This window comes from Lepus europaeus, chromosome 7 (assembly GCF_033115175.1).
Source record: "Lepus europaeus isolate LE1 chromosome 7, mLepTim1.pri, whole genome shotgun sequence".
Classification (NCBI taxonomy): Eukaryota; Metazoa; Chordata; class Mammalia; order Lagomorpha; family Leporidae; genus Lepus; species Lepus europaeus.
In genome coordinates this window covers 50,741,602-50,761,519 of record NC_084833.1, presented here as the reverse complement: position 1 = coordinate 50,761,519, position 19,918 = coordinate 50,741,602, and the positions used below count along the sequence as shown (strand labels likewise).

At 41.5% G+C, this 19,918-nt stretch overlaps 1 protein-coding gene across 2 annotated transcripts in view; it reads right to left on the bottom strand.

Moving 5' to 3' along the window:
• The window catches only part of COPB1 (COPI coat complex subunit beta 1), a 53,540-nt gene extending 36,619 nt beyond the window's left edge, over window positions 1–16,921 (bottom strand). The window contains exons 1-6 of one of the 2 annotated variants that reach the window (XM_062196458.1): window positions 16,782–16,921; window positions 15,899–16,050; window positions 8,263–8,492; window positions 7,499–7,668; window positions 5,299–5,413; window positions 2,045–2,137 (exon numbers count right to left, since the gene is read on the bottom strand). In XM_062196458.1, the coding sequence (XP_062052442.1) occupies window positions 2,045–2,137; window positions 5,299–5,413; window positions 7,499–7,668; window positions 8,263–8,492; window positions 15,899–15,989 (699 nt within the window). In that variant the 5' untranslated portion in view covers window positions 15,990–16,050; window positions 16,782–16,921. The remainder of the gene's footprint in view (window positions 1–2,044; window positions 2,138–5,298; window positions 5,414–7,498; window positions 7,669–8,262; window positions 8,493–15,898; window positions 16,051–16,781) is intronic. The other variant, XM_062196457.1, reaches the window with a different exon arrangement.
• Between the last annotated feature and the right edge of the window lie 2,997 nt (window positions 16,922–19,918).

The window sequence follows — 19,918 nt, the reverse complement described above, 5'->3', positions numbered from 1 at the left end:
ATGAAAAGTCCTACTTGGTATCTTCTTCCAGTATAAGGTTATCTTGTCTTCATTTAAAATCTGTTCTGTTAGCTAGATATTCTGGCTAACTTGCTTCAGATTCTATCAGCATTTGCTGCTTCACCTTGTACTTTTATGCTAGCATTTTTATGACAGCTTCTTTGAACCTCAGGAACCAACCTTTGCTTGCTTTAAATTTTTCTTCTGAAAAAAACAAAACAAAACAAACAAACAAAAAAACACAGCCTTGCTCTGGCTTTGGCTTTGGCTTAAGGAAATGCAGGGGAAGATTCGATCTATATCCAGACCACTAAAACGTTCTCCATAACAGCAAGAAGGCTATTTTGCTGCTTACTATTTGTGCTCACCCAGGTAGCACTTCAAAATTCCTTCAAAAGCTTTTCCTTTCCATTCATACCTTGGCTGTTTGGTGCTAAGAGGCCTAGCCTTCAACTTATCTTGGCTTTGGGCATTTCTTCTTCACTAAGCTTAATCATTTTTAGCTTTTGATTCAAAGTGAGAGACATGTGACCCTTTCTTTCAGATGAGCACTCAGAGGGTACAGTAGGGTTATTAATTGGCCTAATTTCAATATTTTTGTGCCTCAGGGAATGGGCAGCCAGGAGAGAGGGAGATATGGGGATACAGCCAGTTAGCAGAGCAGTTGGAACACACACATTTATCAATTTAGTTCACAGTCTGCTATGTGCATGGATTGTGGCACCCCAAAATAATACAGCTGTAACATTAAACATCACTGACCAGATCATCATAACAGATATAATAATAAGAATGAAAAAGTTTGATAGAACAAGAGATTTACCAAAATATGACACAAAGTGAGTACATGCTGTTGGAAAAACTATACCAATAGACTTCTTGACCAAGGTGGTCACAAAAATTTAACTTGGGGCCAGTATTGTGGTACAGTGGGTAAAACCACCACCTGCAATACCAGTATCTAATATGAATGCATATTCAAGTCCTGGCTGCTGCACTTCTGATCCAGCTCCCTGCTGCAGTCCCTGGGAAAGCAGAGTAGGATGGCCCAAGTACTTGGGCCCCTGCATCTACATGGGAGACCCAGAAGAAGCTCTGGGGTCCTGGCCTTAGACCAGCCTTGCTCCAGCATTGCAGCCATAGAGGGAGTAAACCAGTGGATAGAAGATGGATCTCTCTGTCTCTCCCTCTCTCTCTGTAACTTTGCCTTTCCCATAAATAAATTTAAAAAAAAAAAAAAAAAAAAAACCTCTTTAATTTGTAAAATTAAATCTCTGGAAAGCACAATAAAGCAAAGCATGTGAAAACACGTATGCCTATATTCACAATTTTTCTTTTTTTTTTTAAACCAGGAGACATAAAAAATACTTAAGCCTTTTCTGGCTTGTTTTTAGAGTTCCAAAGTAGTCCACTGTACACTGAAAAAAAAATTCTCGAATTTCATTCTTAAATTCAAATTCATAATCTACTCACACAATGATTTCTTTACAGCTTTACTGGCTCAAGTCATGAATTTTTTTTTTTTTTTTTTTTTTTGAGATTTATTTATGTCTTTGAAAGGCCAAGTTAGAGGGAGACAGATGGCCAATGGCTGCAGTGGGCAGGGCCAGGCTGAAGCCAGGAGCCAGGAGATTCTACCATGTCTCCCATCTGGGTGCAAGGGCCTAAGCACTTGGACCATCTTCTGCCGCTTTTCCAAGCACATTATCAGGAAGCTAGATTGGAAGTGGATCAGCCAGGACTTGAACTGGTGCCTATATCGGATACCAACATTGCAGGCATGGCTTAACCTGCTATGCCACAATGCTGGCCCCGCAAGTCATGAATTTTTAAAGAATTCCTTATGGAGGCTTAGAAAGGATGGAAGCAAAGAGTTGGAAAATACAACAAATCAAAGGGGGAAAAAAAAGCCTTTAAAAGGTCATGTTATAAAATATTTCTACTATTAAAACTATTATCCTAACAATTAGGTCATTTCCCAGAAAGAGACTATTTAATCTTAAACTGTTGCATTTATTTACACAACACAAACTATCATTCTTACCTTATAAATTAGTTCAACAATAACCAACTGCAGAATGTCTCCAAATGTTTGAACTTGATCAATACAAGTACTTAGGTAATCCAAAGCTCGATCCTAAAAAAGTAAGAATATATTATCATATTCCACCTGGTTCAATACAACCTTAATACAATTTTTTAATACATAATACAACTAAAGGTAAAACAAGGAAATTAGGGCAAGAAGAAATCAAGAACGAAGCAGACAGATAAAATGTACAATATAAAGTCAAATACATATTTCATAGGTGGGCCATAAATCTGTGGACTAAAGTTTCTAGTAGCTAAATCAGAAAGATAAATTCTATGTATTACATGATTCAGAGTATCCATAAATTAGAACAAATCATCTTCTTCAGAATTTAGTTCTTACTAATATCTATAAGAAAAATCTTCTGTGGATCCTCATATATCAGAGATTGAGATATGCAGAACAGTGACCTCAGTAACATCTTTCCAGTGAAAGTATCAATGTTACTGAACTATTTCTTTTTTTTTTTTTTAATTTATTTATTTTACTTGAAAGAGTTACACAGAGAAAGAAGGAGAGGCAGAGAGAAAGAGAGGGGTCTTCCATTTGCTGGTTCACTCCCTAAATGGCCACAAGAGCTGGAGCTGTGCTGATTCGAAGCCAGGAGCCTCTCCCAGGTCTCCCACGTGGGTGCAGGAGCCCAAGGACTTGGGCCATTTTCCCACTGCCTTCCCAGGCCACAGCAGAGAACTGGATCGGAAGTGGAGCAGCCGGGACTCAAACTGGCGACCATACGGATGCCAGCACTGCAGGCGGCAGCTTTATCCTCTATGCCACAGCACCGGCCCCTAAACTATTTCTAATTATTATCCCTTACTATAGGGTTTATAGCATGGTATCAAAAGCACAGTTCAGTGAAACAAATTCTACAAGAGGACACAGCACTGTGGCCCATATAATTAAAACAATAACAAAAAATGAGGCTAGTGTTCGGCCTAGTGGTTAAGACCAAGGCATTGGAGTGACTGAGTTCAACAACTCTTGGCTCTGGTTCCTGACTCTACCTCCCTATTTTGTTATTTATTTATTTATTTATTTATTTATTTTGACAGTGAGAGAAAGAAACAGAGAGGAAGGTCTTCCTTTGCCGTTGGTTCACCCCCCAGTGCTGGCGCGCTACAGCCAGTGCACCATGCTGATCTGAAGCCAGGAACCAGGTGCTTCTCCTGGTCTCCCATGTGGGTGCAGGGCCCAAGCACTTGGGCCATCCTCCACTGCACTCCTGGGCCACAGCAGAGAGCTACGGCGGTGCCGGCCTTTACCTCCCTATTAATGTAGACCAAGAGAGGCAGAGTTGATGGCTCAAGTGGCTGGATTCCTGCCATTCACAGGGGAGACCTGGCACTGACTTTCTGGCTCTCAGCTTTTGCTGTTGCAGGCATCTGGGGAATAAATCAGTAGATGAGAACTCTGCCTGCCTGCCTGCCTCTCAAGTACATAAAAATAAAATTAAAAAAATAAAGAAAGAAAACAAGTATTGGTGAGGAAGTAGAAAAACTGGAACCAATGTCTGTAATGCAAAAATGCTATAGCTGTTATGGGAACAGTATGGTAATTTCTTAAAAAATCAAAAATTGAACTGCATATGAACCAGCAACCCACTTCTGAATATATATTCAAAAGAATTTAAAAGATCTCAAAGAGATATTTTGTGCACCCATGCTCATAGCAGCAATGCACACAACAGTAAATGGTAGAAGCAATCCAAGTGTCCAATGATGAATAAATAATATGGAATATATTTAAAACAGAATTCTATTTGGCCTTCAGAAGGAAGAACATTCTGACACATGGAAAAATATAGGTGAATCTTAAAGACATTAAACTGAAATATTGCCTATCAAAAAGGACAAATACTCTATCATTCCACATATATGAAGTACTTAAATAGTCAAAATCGTAGAGGCAGAAAATAGAATGGTGGCTGTCAGAGGTTGGGGGAAGAAAAATGGGGAATTATTATTTAGTGGGTATAGAGTTTCAGTTTTGCAAGATACAAAAAGTTACGAAAATGTGTGGTAATATATGAACATAATAAATGTATTAATACTGAACTGTATACTTGAAAATGGTTAAAATAGTAAATCTTATGTACATTATACTATAATAAAAAATTGGAGACAAAATGACAGTATCCAGATTTCAGAGGAATGAATAAATCCCTATTTTCCAGTCTGCATATTCTCATATTTTGATAATACTAGAAAGCAAAAATGTTCACATCAAATGCCACCAAAGGTGTGCAGTCATTGCTTTCCAAAAGAAGACACATATATTTTAACCACCATCAGAGCTGGATGTAGAGGTTGGCATAAGCTTACAAAATTTAAAAAAATTAAAGAAGATAAGCATCCATATATAGAAGGCCATTCTATTTCTACAGACATGTAGAAAGGTAGACTCTATAAAAAACTACTATTTTTCTCTACTACGCAATTTTAGATCTATACCAACATAAGGAAAAACAGGCAAAGCATCAAAGTGAGTGCCACAAAACAAGCCGTAAGAAAAATCTTAAATTAGCTGTTCTAAAAACACTTCCTTGATATTTATTTAAAAAAATACATGGGGGCCAGTGCTGTGGCATAGCAGGTAAAGCCGCCACCTGCAGTGCTGGCCGGTATTCCATATGGGTGCCGGTTCAAGTCCCGGCTCCTCCACTTCCGATCCAGCTCTCTGCTATGGCCTGGGAAAGCAGTAGAAGATGGCCCAAGTCCTTGGGCCCCTGCAGCCATGTGGGAGACACGGAAGAAGTTCTTGGCTCTTGGTTTTGGATCGTCACAGCTCCGGCTGTTGCGGCCATCTGCGGAGTGAACCAGTGGACGAAACACGTCTCTCTCTCTCTGCCTCTCTGTAACTCTGCCTTTCAGATAAATACCAAAAAATCAAAATACTCAAATCACACGTACTACAAATAAAATTAAAAACTAAAAACATAACGAGACCTATGTGTAATTTCTTTCTTTTTTTTTAAAGATTTATTTATTATTATTTATTTGAAAGGCAGAGAGGTCTTCCATTTGCTGGTTCACTCCCCAGATGGCCACAACGGCCAGAGCTGCATCAATCCGAAGCCAGAAGCCAGGAGCCAGGAGCTTCTTCTGGGTCTCCCATGTGGGTGCAGGGGCCCAAGGACTTGGGCCACCTTCTACTTTCTAATTCTCATTTAAATATATCATGAAGGTATTTTATAAAAAGTACTTCACCTGATCTGCATGAATTAGCATCATAAATGCATTCCTTTTGCAACTTGCATCCTTCTCATTCACCAGAAAATCATGTATCAGTTCAGGAGCATCAGGTATAAGATGTTCAAAATTTCTTTAAATAAAAAAGATAATATATTTTAATAAAAAGCTACTTTGTTATTTTAGTAACTCTCTGATAATACCAAAATTAAACTGACTCAAACTTTGTAACACTTGATTCTTTTGCTTTTTGAAACTTTAAATCAATTAGAAATGGAGGAAGGCAAAATATTAGTTATATCTTCATCAATTAAGCAATCAAATTATACATTTTCTAGTTTAATACAGAAAAAACTTATTTATTGAACATGCCATCTATTAATTTATCTAATATTTTTTGTATACTTTATAATACAATGCTACCATCTTACCTTAATGAAGGAAAGATCCTTCATTTAGCATTATCTGAGAAAAAAATATAGTTCTTTGAATTTTACTAGTTGAACATTATTTATAAACATTAGTCTACATATTTACTTATCACTTACCTCTTACTTTGCAAATTTAAAATTATTTCTAATAACACAAAATTATTACCAGCTTAATAAAATATATCATCTAGCCTTGACAATTATTTCATGGCCAGTTTTATTTCACATATACCCCTGCCCATTTTCCCTTTTTCTATACTATTTTGAAGCAAATCTCAGATAACTATTTCTTCTATAAATACGTCAGTATGCTTCTCTAAGGGAAAGATTCTTTATTTTAAAAAATAATCATAATTTATCATATCCCTAACAAAAGTTCCTTAATATAAGCATACAGTTCCTGCTCAAATTTCCAGTGTCTTATACATAAATGTCATAATTTTCATGTTATACCCTATCATCTGATTGGTAACATTCAAAGTACTGAACAACATTACTAACTAGAATGCCGCCTTCCTTAACAGACTAAATCTAATAGTAAGAAAACTGTGAAATTATATCTCAGGGACCTGTGCTGTGGCATAGAAGGTTAAGCCTCTGCCAGTAGTGCTGGCATCCCATATGGGCACTGGCTTATATCCTGGCTGCTCTGCTTCTCATCCAGCTCCCTGCTAATGTGCCTGGGATAGCTATGGAGGATGGCCCAAGTGCTTGGGTCCCTGAACCCACATGGGATAACTGGATGGGGCTCCTTACTCCTGGCTTCTACCTGGCCCAGTCCAGGACATTGCAGCCATCTGGGGAGTGAACCAGAGGATGGAAGACCTCTCTCTCTGTCTTTCTCTCTCTGTAACTCTGCCTTTCAAATAAATAAAATAAATCTTTAAAAAAATTTTAAAAATAAAAAAATTTCAATCAACTAATATGTACAAAGATGTTTATAGAATGAACTGACATCAGTGATTGCAAAAACCAAGTATCCTAGCCTGTTTTTGTAAATTGTTTCAAATTATTTATTTATTTTATTTGATATGCAGAGTTCAGAGACAGGCAGAGAGACAGACATCCCCATCCACTGTTTCATTCCCCAAATGCCTGTAACAGTGTGAGCCAGGTCAAAGGTGGGAGCTGGGAACTCAACCAGGTCTCCCACGTGGGTAGGGACTCTACCTGAGCCATCACGTATCACTCCCCAGGATGTGTATTAGCAGGAAGCTGGAATTGGGAGTACAGCGGGATTCAAACGTATGCACTCTGATATGAGATGTAAGTGTCCCAAGCTAACTGCTATGCCAATACTTGTCCCTGTGAATTGTTTTTAAAGTCTTAAATCTTCACCTTTCTAAAATATGAGTCAGTTGAGAACTGTAGCCCTTCTCAATGAAAAACTTTTCTCATCAGACTCTAAAGGGTAAAAAGGTAAGGCTTATATTCCATAAAAAGAGAATTTTAAAATAAAAATGTAAAGCTTATAATAAAAGCTAATCAAATAAATGAATTAAATGGATTGGAATAATACAGGCACTGTCATAAACTGGAAATATAAACTACTTAAAGAAAGCTACTGTCATAAATTTTAGCAGACTTCTTTCATGCAAAAACCAGGGCCCAGTGTTATCAGATCTTTTTTAAGGCTGACAAGTTAATGACTAGGAAAAAATACTGTGCTGGCCAACAAAACACATTTACAAGCTACATACAGTCTGCAAGCAACCACTTTCAGAACCTCTAGTCTAAAAGAGAAAATATTCTTCAAAGAACTAAGCTAAAGGAATATCTTTATCTACCTATAGATAGTATAGATGGCCAAAACAGCATTTCTTCTGACATAGCTGTGTCGGTGCTCCAAACAAGCACGGATAGCTGGCATCAAAGGTTCTAGCAGTTCTGCTTCTTTCAATTTGCAAAGAAAACGAAGAGTAGATCCTCGAATAAATTCATTAGGATGCTGAAGATCCTGATATAAGAATTCAAATATGAAATAATGACTTTCAGTGTTTTATAAAGATGAATTTTTACATGAAAAACTTTCTAGTGGAAAAAACAAGGAAATCTGAGGCAAAAAAAACTTGATAATTAAACAGTTTTAATCAGATTCCTGTTCATTAAAGCAGTTTTCACCTATCTTATCAATGTCTTACTGTGTACTACATATGTCACTGTTATTATTAATAACACATAAAATGCATTAAAATATCTGGAAAAAACTTTTAAACAATTTTTAAAAAATCTATATAAGGTGAACAAATTTCATATATTTCACATATAAGATTTAGGAGCATAGTGCTACCTTTCACCCTTCCTTCCCTCCTGTCCACGCTCCCACTCACCTTCCTCCTTCCTTTCTTACTCTTTCTTTCAGTGTTTACAATGACATACTTTCAGTACAATAAAAACTTTGTACAGTACCATTTTACAAATTAAATTCAAATATCTACAACTAACATCTCATCAAAGTTTTAATTTTAAAATTCAAATCAAAGCGCTTTGCACCAACTTTACAATTAGATAAAATCAAAGCAGTATTCAGAAATAATTATGGCTGGTTTACCTTTCTATACGCATCACACACAAGAATCATTTCATGTAAAAGTCTTCCATCTGGAGTTGTTTTAGGAACAATTTCCCAAAATACCAGAAGTAATTTTTTGATGGTGTGATCCTGAAGAGGTAGCACAAAACGAATGATGGTCATCAGAAGTCCAGGAAGCTTCTCACCATTCAGAATCATAATGATTACTTTCTTCAAAGCTTCAGTCTTTGACTTCACATCTCCTTTTTCTGATTGAAAAATTTAAAACGAACACAATTACTTCAAAAGTCCTCAGATAATTTTAAGAACAATTAACTAAACATAATACCCTGATATATTATTGGCAATGGTAATACAGATACATACCCAAGTGACAAAGCTTTTCCACCTGGCTCCACAACAAGCAAGTTGTATGTCTTTGTGCAAGTCATTTATCTCTGAATCTCAGATTCTTTACATATACTACGAAGGCAATGAATTCGATTTCTGGTCCCCAACCAGTTGAGTTAATGCAGAGTTCATAAATCTACAGGTATACCACATAGCTAACCATGTTTTATACACATGTGGAGCTATTTTTCAAAACATGAATACATCTGTGAATAGCTACAACAACTATTATGGTAGAGGGCAGACATCAATCTTTTCTTTAACATTAGGAGGAGAGTTCTCAGACTCAAAAAGGGTTAGGAACTAAAGGAGTAGATTAATTCCAAAATCTCATCATATTTTACAGGGTTTGGAGTTTTAGAATCTTTCCTAAGATATCAATTTAAAACTGGAAGAGGGGCCGGCGCCATGGCGCAGTAGGTTAATCCTCTGCCTGCAGTGCTGGCATCCCATATGGGCGCCGGTTCTAGTCTTGGCTGCTCCATTTCCAGTCCAGCTCTCTGCTATGGCCTGGGAAAGCAGTAGAAAATAGCCCAAGTGTTTGGGCCCCTGTACCCACGTGGGAGACTGGGAAGAAGCACCTGGCTCCTGGCTTCGGATTGGCACAGCTCCGGCCATGCAGCCATATGGGGAGTGAACCAACGGAAGGAAGACCTTTCTGTCCTCTTACTGTCTGTAACTCTACCTCTCAAATAAAATAAAATAAAATCTTAAAAAAAAAGGAAAGAAACTGGAAGAAAATTTAAATGTTCAAGATTAGTTATAGCCACTGTTGAGAATTTAAGGATGACACATTTAAGACAAAATGAAAGTTTATTGCTTGCTTAGCCTAAACATTATGCACTATAAAGTATTTTATGGGGGTTGGTGCTGTGACGCAGTTGGTTGAGCCTCTGCCTGCAGTGCCAGCATCCCACACAGGCATTAGTTTGAGGTCTGGCTGCTCCACTTCCAATCCAGCTCCCTGCTAATGCACCTGGAAAAGCAGCGGAAGATGACCCAAGTGCTTGAGCCCCTGCACCCACATGAGAGACCTGGAAAACTCCTGGCTCCTGGCACAGCCCCAGCCACTGCAGATATTTAGGGAGTGAACCAGTGGATGGAAGATCTCTCTCTCTCCTCTCTGAATTTTTACCTTCCAGACCAAAAAAAAAAAAAATCTTAAAAAAAAAAAAGTTATCTTGGGGCTGGTGCTGTGGTGTAGTGGGCAAAGCCTTCTCCTGCGGTGCCAAAATCCACATGGCACCAGTTCTAGTCTCAGCTGCTCCTCTTCCGATCCAGCTCTCTGCTATGGCTTGGGAAAGCAGTAGAAGATGGCCCAAGTGCTTGTGCCCCTGTACTTGAGTGGGAGACCCAGAAGAGGGTCTCCAGGCTCCTGTCTCTGGATTGGCTCAGGCCCTTGCGGCCATTTGGAGAGTGAACCAGCAGATGAAAGACCTTTCTAAGGGGCCGGCGCTGTGGTGCAGCAGTTTAAAGCCCTGGCCTGAAGCACCGGCATCCCATATGGGCACTGGTTCAAGTCCCGGCTGTTCCTCTTCCCATCCAGCTCTCTGCTGTGGCCTGGGAAAGCAGTAGAAGATGGCCTAACTCCTTAGGCCCCTGCACCCGCGTGGAGACCCGGAAGAAGCTCCTGGCTCCTGGCTTTGGATTGGCGGCCATTTGGGGAGTGAACCAGCGGATGGAAGACCTCTCTCTCTGTCTCTAACTCTCTCTGTAACTCTGTCTTTCAAACAAAAAAAATAAATCTTTGGCCGGCACCGCAGCTCAATAGGCTAATCCTCCACCTGCGGAGCCGGCACACTGGGTTCTAGCCCTGGTCGGGGTGCCGGATTCTGTCCTGGTTGCTCCTCTTCCAGTCCAGCTCTCTGCTATGGCCCGGGAGTGCAGTGGAGGATGGCCAAAGTGCTTGGGCCCTGCACCCCATGGGAGACCAGGAGAAGCACCTGGCTCCTGCCTTTGGATCAGCGCGGTGCGCCAGCCACAGCGGCCATTGGGGGGTGAACCAATGGAAAAGGAAGACCTTTCTCTCTGTCTTTCTCTCACTGTCCACTCTACCTCTCAAAAAAAAAAAAAAAAAAAAGGAAAGAAAGACCTTTCTGTCTCTCCCTCTGTCTGTCTGTAACTCTACCTCTCAAATAAAATCCTTACAGAGATTGTACATGACCACATGGTAGGGTCATAGGAAAGATTCCAATTTCAGAAGAATTGCACTAGCTAAGTCCAAAGTTGCTTCTGGTCTCCAAAGGCTATATACTATGGCTACCATATTTTCACATGTTGCAGAACAGACATCCTAAGGTATCTGGAATGCAAACACAAAGTTACTGCTAAATATATCCAATGAGAGTCAATATTTATATTATTTATTTATTTGAATGGTACAGAGACACAGAGAAATCTTCTATCTACTGGGTCACTCCCCAAACTTGTACAGCAGTGGGGGCTGGGCCAAGCTAGAGCTGGGAGCGTTGAATTCAATCAGTGTCTCCCCTGTGGGAGGTAGGGTTCCAAGTATCTGAGCCATCACCTGCTGCCTTACACGGTACACATTAACAGGAAGAGAGAATCAGGAGACAGAGAGAGCCAGAACTCAAACCCCAATAAGAGATGTGGGCATTTCAATCAGCACCCTAACTACCTGCCCTATGTCAGCATTTTTAAAACAGACTAACTTCTCATGCATCTTTACTTGCTTCAAAGTCTTCTATGTCCTACCACATGTGAAATGTGTGTTGTATCAAATTAAAAAATAAATATAAAAAGATGAAGTGAGTATCAATCGGGGTAAACTTTGTTTTTAATTCTATGAACATGAAAAAATAAACTATCAAGAGAAATGAATGACAGTAGCTATAAAAATAAACCTGGGAGCCAGAGCTATGGTGCAGCAGGTTTACACCCTGGCCTGCAATGCCAGAATCCCTTACAGGGGCCAGTTCGAGACCCAGCTGCTCCACTGCGGCCAATTGGGGAGTGAACCATCGGATGGAAAACCTCTCTCTCTCTCTCTCTCTCTCTCTGCCTCTTCTTCTCTCTCTGTGTAACTCTGAATTTCAAATAAATAAATAAATCTTAAAAAAAGAACAGATCAGGCAACGTTCTACTCTCTGAATTATTTTTTCTCCTGTTTGATAACATAAAGGACACAAAGTCCAAAAGGCACAAAGCTGTATCACCTTAGAACTCCATCTATAATAGAACTTGAACATTTTAGAAGTAACTGCAAACTTAAAAAAAAAAACAAAACCAAAAACTACACCATTTATATTTTAAGGACTCCCACTCCAATTTCCATTTATTACAATAACTCAAATTGAGGTGAAAAAAGGATGTTGTTTCTTTTCACATCTTCAAATTCCCAGAGCTTCCTTCTTCTAGGAATACTATCAAAAATATAGAAAATTTATTTTTTTTAAAGATCTATTTTATTTATTTTGAAAGAGTTACAGAGAGAGGCAGAGAAAGAGAGAGAGGTCTTCCATCCGCTGGTTCACTCCCTAGATGGCCACAATGGCCAGAGCTGCGCTGTTCCGAAGCCAGGAGCCAGGAGCTTCTTCCAGGTCTCCCACGAGGGTGCAAGGGCCCAAGGACTTGGCCATCTTCCACTGCTATCCCAGGCCATGACAGAAAGCTGGATCAAAAGTAGAGCAGCCGGGACTTGAACCGGTGCCCATATGGGATGTCAGCGCTTCAGGCCAGCGCTTTAACCCACTGCACCACAGCGCTGCCCCCCCCCCAATATAGAAAATTTAAAATATCAATTCAGAATTCATCAAAATATACTGTGTATTTCCTACTCCAGGGAGTATAGTTTTCAGAGCTCAGTTCCAGTGACTGAAGGTAAAGAAAACAGTCACTCACTATTTAACCAAAATGTGATGGGGCAGATGTTTAGCACTATAAAGATGACTGCACCCCATGTTAGAGTGCCTGGGTTTGATGTCTGGCTCTGACTTCTAATTCCAGCTTCCTGCCAATGCAGAGCAAGGTGGAGGTGATGGCTCAAATAACTGGGTTCCTGCCACCCACACTGAGACCTGGATAGCATTCTTAGTTCCCAGTTTTAGCCAGGCCCCAACTGTTGCAGGCATTTAGGGGTATAAACCAGTGGATGGAAGCTGTCTTCTCTCTATTTCTCAAATAAACTAAAAAAAATTTTTTTTAAAAAGAGAAAAACTTGGAAAAGAGTTTCTAAACTTTTTTTTTCTCATCTCAACTCTTAAAGGCAAAAATATATGCATTAGAGACTACTTATTTACTGACTGGAGGAAGATAATTAATGCAGCTATAATTAAGACAAGGTTTTGTTCAAATTAAAATCAGTTTTATTCTTTATCTTCCCAGCCACAGCCTTACATATTTTTAGGATCTAATTACAACTTTTAAAATTGTTTTTAAAGATTTATTTTATTTATTTGAAAGATAGAATTACAGAGAAAGATAGAGACAGAGAGAGGTCTTCCATCCACTGGTTGGTTCACTCCCCAGATGGCTGCAACAGCCAGAGCTGTGTCGATCCAAAGCCAGGAGCCAGGAGCTTCTTCCAGGTCTCCCATGTGGGTACAGGTGCCCAAGGACTTGAGCCACCTTCTATTGCTTTCCCAGGCCATAGCAGAGAGCTGGACTGGAAGAGGAGCAGCTGGGACTAGAACTGGCGCCCATATGGGATGCCACGCTTCAGGCCAGGGCTTTAACGCACTGCGCCACAGTGCTAGCCCCTAAAACTTTTAAATTATAAAAAAAAAAAAGCAGTGATGAAAGCATATTCACTGATTTGTATTCTATTCAATTATCTCACATGAACAAACAACAAAAAAAACTCATATGTGGCTTTTGTATTTAATAGTATCAGTTTAAATGGCAAAAAAGAGGGCTTCTTTTCCCCTCTCTATAAAAGACTCAACAGAATTTAATATTGAGTAACCTCAAATCAGGAGGTATTCCATTACTGATGATTAAGAACTGAGAATAGGCAAATAAAATACTAAATAAAAATCCCTTTTCTGCAAACTACCTTCTAAAGATGCTGTCCACTTTGAAAGTAATTAATTAAAGAGGCAGAAAGAGAGCAAGAGCAAGTGATTGAGTGCTCCAATCTGCTGGTTCACTCCTCAAATGGTTGCATGGGCTACCGAGCCAAAGCTGGGTGCCTGGAACTCAATCCAGTCCTTCCATGTGAGTGGCAGGGGCCCAGCTACTTGAGCCAGGTAACTAGCCTCTATGTCCCAGGATGCCCGCTGGCAGGAAGTCGGAGTCAAGAGTCAAGGATAGTACATAAACCCAGGCATTCTGATACAAGATGAGCATTAACTGCCACACCAAAAACCGACATTAAATACTATCCATATCTGAAGTCTAATTCTTTATTGCACTCTATCAGCTTAAGTTATATTTATTTTATTTTTAAGATTTATTCTATTTATTGGAAAGGCAGGGTTAAAGAGAGAGAGAGAAGGAGAGATAGAGATATCTTCTATCTGCTGGTTCACTCCCTAAATGGTTGAAACCACCACTGCTAGTCCAGGCCAACGCCAGAAGCCAGGAGCTTCATTCATGTCTCCCATCTGGATGCAGGTGTCCATACTTTCCCAGGTGCATTAGCAGGAAGTTGGATAGGAAGTGGAGCAGCTGGGACTCCAACCAGCATCCATAAGTTGCTGGTGTTGTAGGCGGTGACTTAACCCATTATGCCACAATGCGTGCCCATAAATTATATTTATTTTTAGAAATTCAATTAAGGGAGGATCATTACTTTAGAAACTGTTATTTAAAATTTATTTTTTCATTTATTTGAAAGAAAGAAGCACAAGCATTGTGTTTCTTCCTCTCTCTGTGTAACTCTTTCAAATAAATATGAGAGAGGGAGGGGAAGGGGGAGGGAGGGAGGGAGACCTTCCATTCCTTGTTTCACTCCCCCAGTACCCATTTACAGCTGGGGCTGGGCCAGACCAAAGCCAGGAGCCTAGAAAATCCGGGTCTCCCACGTGAGTGGCAGCATCTAAGTACCTGAGCTGCCATCTGCTGCCTCCCAGAGTGTGTATCAGCAAAAGCTGGAATCAGAAATGGACTCCAAAACCAGACACTCTGATATGGGATGTGAGTGTTCCAAGTAGCATCACAACCACTGCAACAAATGCCCACCCCTAAAATAATTTTTTTTCTTGACAAAATCACACAAAGGAGACAGGGCATACATACACTTTTAAAAGGAAAATAAACGGGGTGGGTGTTTGGTACAGTGGTTAAGATGCTGCTTGGGAGACTGCATCCCTTAACAGAGTGCCTGGGTTTGAGTCCTGACTTTGCTTCTAATTCTAGTTTCCTGCTAATGTACACCCTGGGAGGCTGCCAGTGCTGATTCAAGTACTTGAATCCTGCTACCAATGTAGGAACCTGGGTTGAGTTCCCATCCCCTTGCTTTGGCGTGGCCCAGCCCCAGCTGCGGTGCGCATTTGGGAAGTAAGCCAGGAAATGAAAGATCTCTGTCTCTCTCTCTGCCTTTCAAACGAAATGAAATACATTTTTTAAAAAATTACTCATAATTTAAAATAAATTAAAGTGAAATACAGGGTTGGGCATTTGGTTTTTGGTTAGGATGCCTCTTGAGACACCTGCATCCCATATCCAGAGTGCCTAGATTGGAGTTTAAGCTCTGCTCAGAGCTCCAGCTTCCTGCTAAATGGGCACCCTGGGAGACATGGGAGACTCAGACTGAGTTCTAGGGTCCCAGCTTTGGCTGGGGAGTGAACCAGAAAGTGAGAACTCTGTCTTGTTTCTCAAATAACTAAAAAAAAAAAAAAAAAAAAAAAGGAATATTGTTCTTGTTTCCTTCTTGGCAAAAATGCTTTAAAAATAAAAAGTTTAACATTTTAGGGAAAAACACATTGATTCCAATGTTGAATTTTTTGGTTTTATAAGCTAAGTAATAGGAAGATAAGCGCAGAAAGGAATTAAGACATTCTAATACAAATTCTTAACCTGTTATCTCCAAAGAATTATCAACTACATTTAAGTATAATATACTGAACTGCACAATTAAGTCTGAGAAGTATCTGATAACTCAGTGACTGCATTTCTTTAGCTTTAGCAAGCATAACTGAGATGTTGTCTTATTTCCAAAAACCAATACTGCAAGTCAAAAGGCAATACATTTTCATTAGAAAAAAAGAATTTAGATAAAACTAAAGCATTCATAATTATAAAGAACCATGCAATGTAAAAGAGCATTATATTCATTTCATTCTCAAAATACTATAAGCATTACCTAGATCATTTTTTAAGCTAATTTCAGATGGTGGTTCTGAATCCATTGGCACGTTAATTAACGTATAGCACACGTTCTCAGCAGCCGTCATGGTTTCCAGTTAATAATCAACCCCAGATAGAAGACTTAAGAATAAACAGATGCCAGAAAATCTAGAAAAATAAATACAGGGACATCATTACACGTTTAAAAAAAAAAAAAAAAACTCACAAACCAATAAACTACTGTGTTCTTTATTGCTAAAGTTCATTGCGTTTGGCTTACGAGTTTTCAAGTACTAAATGGGAAGGACCGTTCTATATTGTGTTCACATGAAAATAAATTCTAACACAAAACACCCACCCTTGTCAGCCCCGGACTAAGGTATAGCACGTCCGATTCCCCTATTCCTCTGGCTGTCCAGGGTTTGAGAATGTTGTACAGCAGAATTAAGGGTCAAAAACAGTGACAGTCCCCCAGCCCACCCTCAACGTTACAAAACACTATTTTTAACAGAATATACAATCAGAACTGCTCAAATTAAGAGATGCTATGTGACTACTCTGCCAAAACTTTAAAGCGCTTTATCGCGGGCACAAGGCGACGCCCACGGCGTCTGGGGGTCCCTCAATCGGTGCGCTGCACCCCCAGCTCACCCACCCACTTCCCTCTCCCACGCCTCCAGCAAAGCAGGCCCCACCTCAAAGGGTGAGCCCGGAGTCTTGGGAGGCAGAAGACCCCGATCGGTAACGCGAGCTGAGATGGGCGTCCGGCCCAGAGCTTCCCAGCCCCCAGCCCCCACCCCGACCCGTTCCCCTTTGCCAGGCCCGGAGCGAGCGGCCTAGTAGCTGCCGTTCGCATCTCTCAGCCAGAGAGGCAGTTCCTCCGACTCTGCCCGGCTCACCAAGCCTCCGCGACTGGGGGGCTCGAGGTCCGCTACCTGGCTCCGAGGGGCAGCGGCTGGGGTCACCGCGGGACCGTCTATTTGGACTGCAACCCGCGGCGGCGGCGGCGGCTCCTCCGAGTCCTTGGCTGACGTGGAAGGGGGTGGGGTGGGGACCGAAGCAGCAGCCACCTAGCACCTACGGCGAGTCGGAGAGGACACGCCTTCTCCGTCCTGCAGTTGCGCGCGGCAAGCGCCCTGTTTTCTTCCTCCCTTCGGGTATATGGTTGGCTTAGGCGACTGAGGTGAATGGGAGTAGATATTTATTACGTTTTCCTTGCAATCCAGGCGCCGAGTTAAGCGCGAATGCCATGTAAACGCTGCGTGGAAATACTTACTTCTAGGAGCTGAAACGAGGGAAGTTTGTTCTGGAAGGCAAGGGGAACGTTTGCCTAAGGCTACGTGGTCTGTGTGGAACAGTTCTGCACCTGGAGCTGGAAGCCCAATTGCTCCCCAAACCAACTGAGGTACTATTTACTATTGGGAACTATTTACTATTGGGAAAGTATTTTCAGTTCTTTTAATAAGCGCCACTAGGTTATACCAAGATCCACGCGAATTCGTGGTGTCTGGTAGCTGAATCCGAATCTCAGCAGTAGGGCGGGAATTGCTTCAACAGGCAGTCACGCCACGCTGGTGCCGTTTCTGCTATTTAGTGATGGCTTCTTTTGTGTAGATTGAATTTTTTTTTTTTTTAAGTACATGGAAACGCAGCCTTAAAGGAGTCTAGCCATCTGTAAAGATCTAATTGTTACAGCTACAGTCAGCCACCAGCATCTTTGCTTTTGCTCATTTGAGGTGCCATAGATTCCCTCAAACCACTTCCAAACTCCCGCCAAAACAGGTTTTATTTGTTATTAATAACAAAACATTTGGCTTAGCAACGTATTGTGCATACAGAGAGATCTGACAGAACCTGCACTTATTAACATGTTCACCTTCCTAGGGATTGAACACAAATAGTACCTCATGCATCTGGAATCCAGTTATTCTGAGTGTTTTCCTTTTTGGTATCATCAAGCAAAAAATAAATCCTATGAACACCTAAAACACATCATAAAGACCATAAAAACCATGTGTGACAGCATTTTAAGAGTGCCTTTCTGAGCCTGTGTATTTTCATTCAAAATTTTAAAACCTAGCACATCTTTTAGTGTATTTTTTAAGGTTTATTTATTTATTTGAAAGGCAGAGTTACAGAGAAGCAGCGGCAGAATGAGAGAGAGAGAGAGAGAAAGAGAGGTCTTTCATCCGCTGGTTCATTCCCCAGAAGGCCACAAAGGCTCGAGCTGTGCCAATCTGAAGCCAGGAGCCAGGAGCTTTTTCTGGGTCTCCCACACGGGTGCATGGGGCCCAAGGACTTGGGACATCTTCTACTGCTTTCCCAGGCGATAGCAGAGACTGGATAGGAAGTGGAACAGCCGGAACTTGAACCGGCACCCTTACGGGATACTGGCATTGCAGGCGGTGGCCCCAACACATCTTTTCATAATAAGCATTTTCCATGAACTTTAACAAATCAAGAGGCACACAGCAAGAGCTGGAGCCAGGAGGCAGAGTCAATTGAACCCAGGCACTCTGGTGTTTTAAACGCTAGGCTAAACACCTTCTCCCTGTACATTCATTTTTGAGATAATCGTAAAGGGGCATGAATCCAGAGATCCCATATACTCCTCCTCATATTTCTCCCAATGGTAACGTCTTGAAAATTACAGTGCAATTTGATATCCAGGAAATTGACATATTAACCCATCCTTATTTCACCAGTTTTGCTGGCACCCACTTGTGTACTTAGTTCGAGACAATTTGATCATGTTTAGACTTGTGTGATCACCAACACAATCAGGATAAAAACCTAGTTTTGGCCGGCGCTGTGGCTCAGTAGGCTAATCCTCCGCCTGCGGCGCCAGCACACCAGGTTCTAGTCCTGGTCAGGGCGCCAGATTCTGTCCTGGTTGCTCCTCTTCCAGGCCAGCTCTCTGCTGTGGCCCGGGAGTGCAGTGGAGGATGGCCCAAGTGCTTGGGCCCTGCACCCCATGGGAGACCAGGAAAAGCACCTGGCTCCTGGCTTCGGATCAGCGTGGTGCGCTGGCCGCAGCACACCGGCCTTGGCAGCCATTGGAGGGTGAACCAACGGCAAAGGAAGACCTTTTTCTCTGTCTCTCTCTCACTGTCCACTCTGCCTGTCAAAAAATACAAACAAACAAACAAACCCTAATTTTGGGTCACAGTGGGTTAAGCTACCGATTTTTTTTTTTTAAGATTTATTATTTGAGTGGCAGAGTTACAGTCAGAGAGAGGGAGAGACAGAAAGGTATTCCACCTGCTGGTTCACTCTCCAAATGGCTGCAACAGCTGGAGCTGAGACGATCTGAAGCTAGGAGCCAGGAGCTTCTTCTGGGTCTCCCACCCAGGTGCAGGGGCTCAAGCACTTGGGCCATTTTCCATTGCTTTCCCAGGCCATAAGCAGAGAGCTGGATGAGAAGAGGAGCAGCCAGGACTAGAACCAGTGCCTATACTGGATGCCAGCACCTCAGGCAGAGGCTTAGCCTACTACACCACAGCACTGGCCCCTATTATAAAACTTCCAATAACAGGGGTTACCATTGTGGCACAGGGGGATTAAGCTGCCTCTTTGGGACAGTGGTATTCCATATCAAAGTGTTGGTTCGAGTTCTGGCTACTCTGCTTCTGACCCAACTCCCTGCTATTGTGCTTAGGAAGGCAGTGAATGATGGTGCAAGTATTTGGGCCCCTGTCACCCATATGGGAGACACAGATGGAGTTCTGTCTCCTAGTTTCAGCCTGGCCCAGCCCTGGCCATTACAGCCTTTTGGGGGTGGGAAACCACAAAAGGAAAATCTCTCTCCACCTGAGTACAGGGGCCCAAGCACTTGGGCCATCTTCTGCTGCTTTCCCAGGTGATCAGCAGAGGGCTGGATTGGAAGTGGAGCAGCCAGGACTTGAACTGGTACCCATAGGGGATGCTCGTGCCACAGGCGAAGGCTCACCTTACTACACCACAGCACCGGCTCCTCCTCTCACATTTTAAAGATTACACTATGATAGCATTCTTCTCCCTTAAACAATAAGCATTT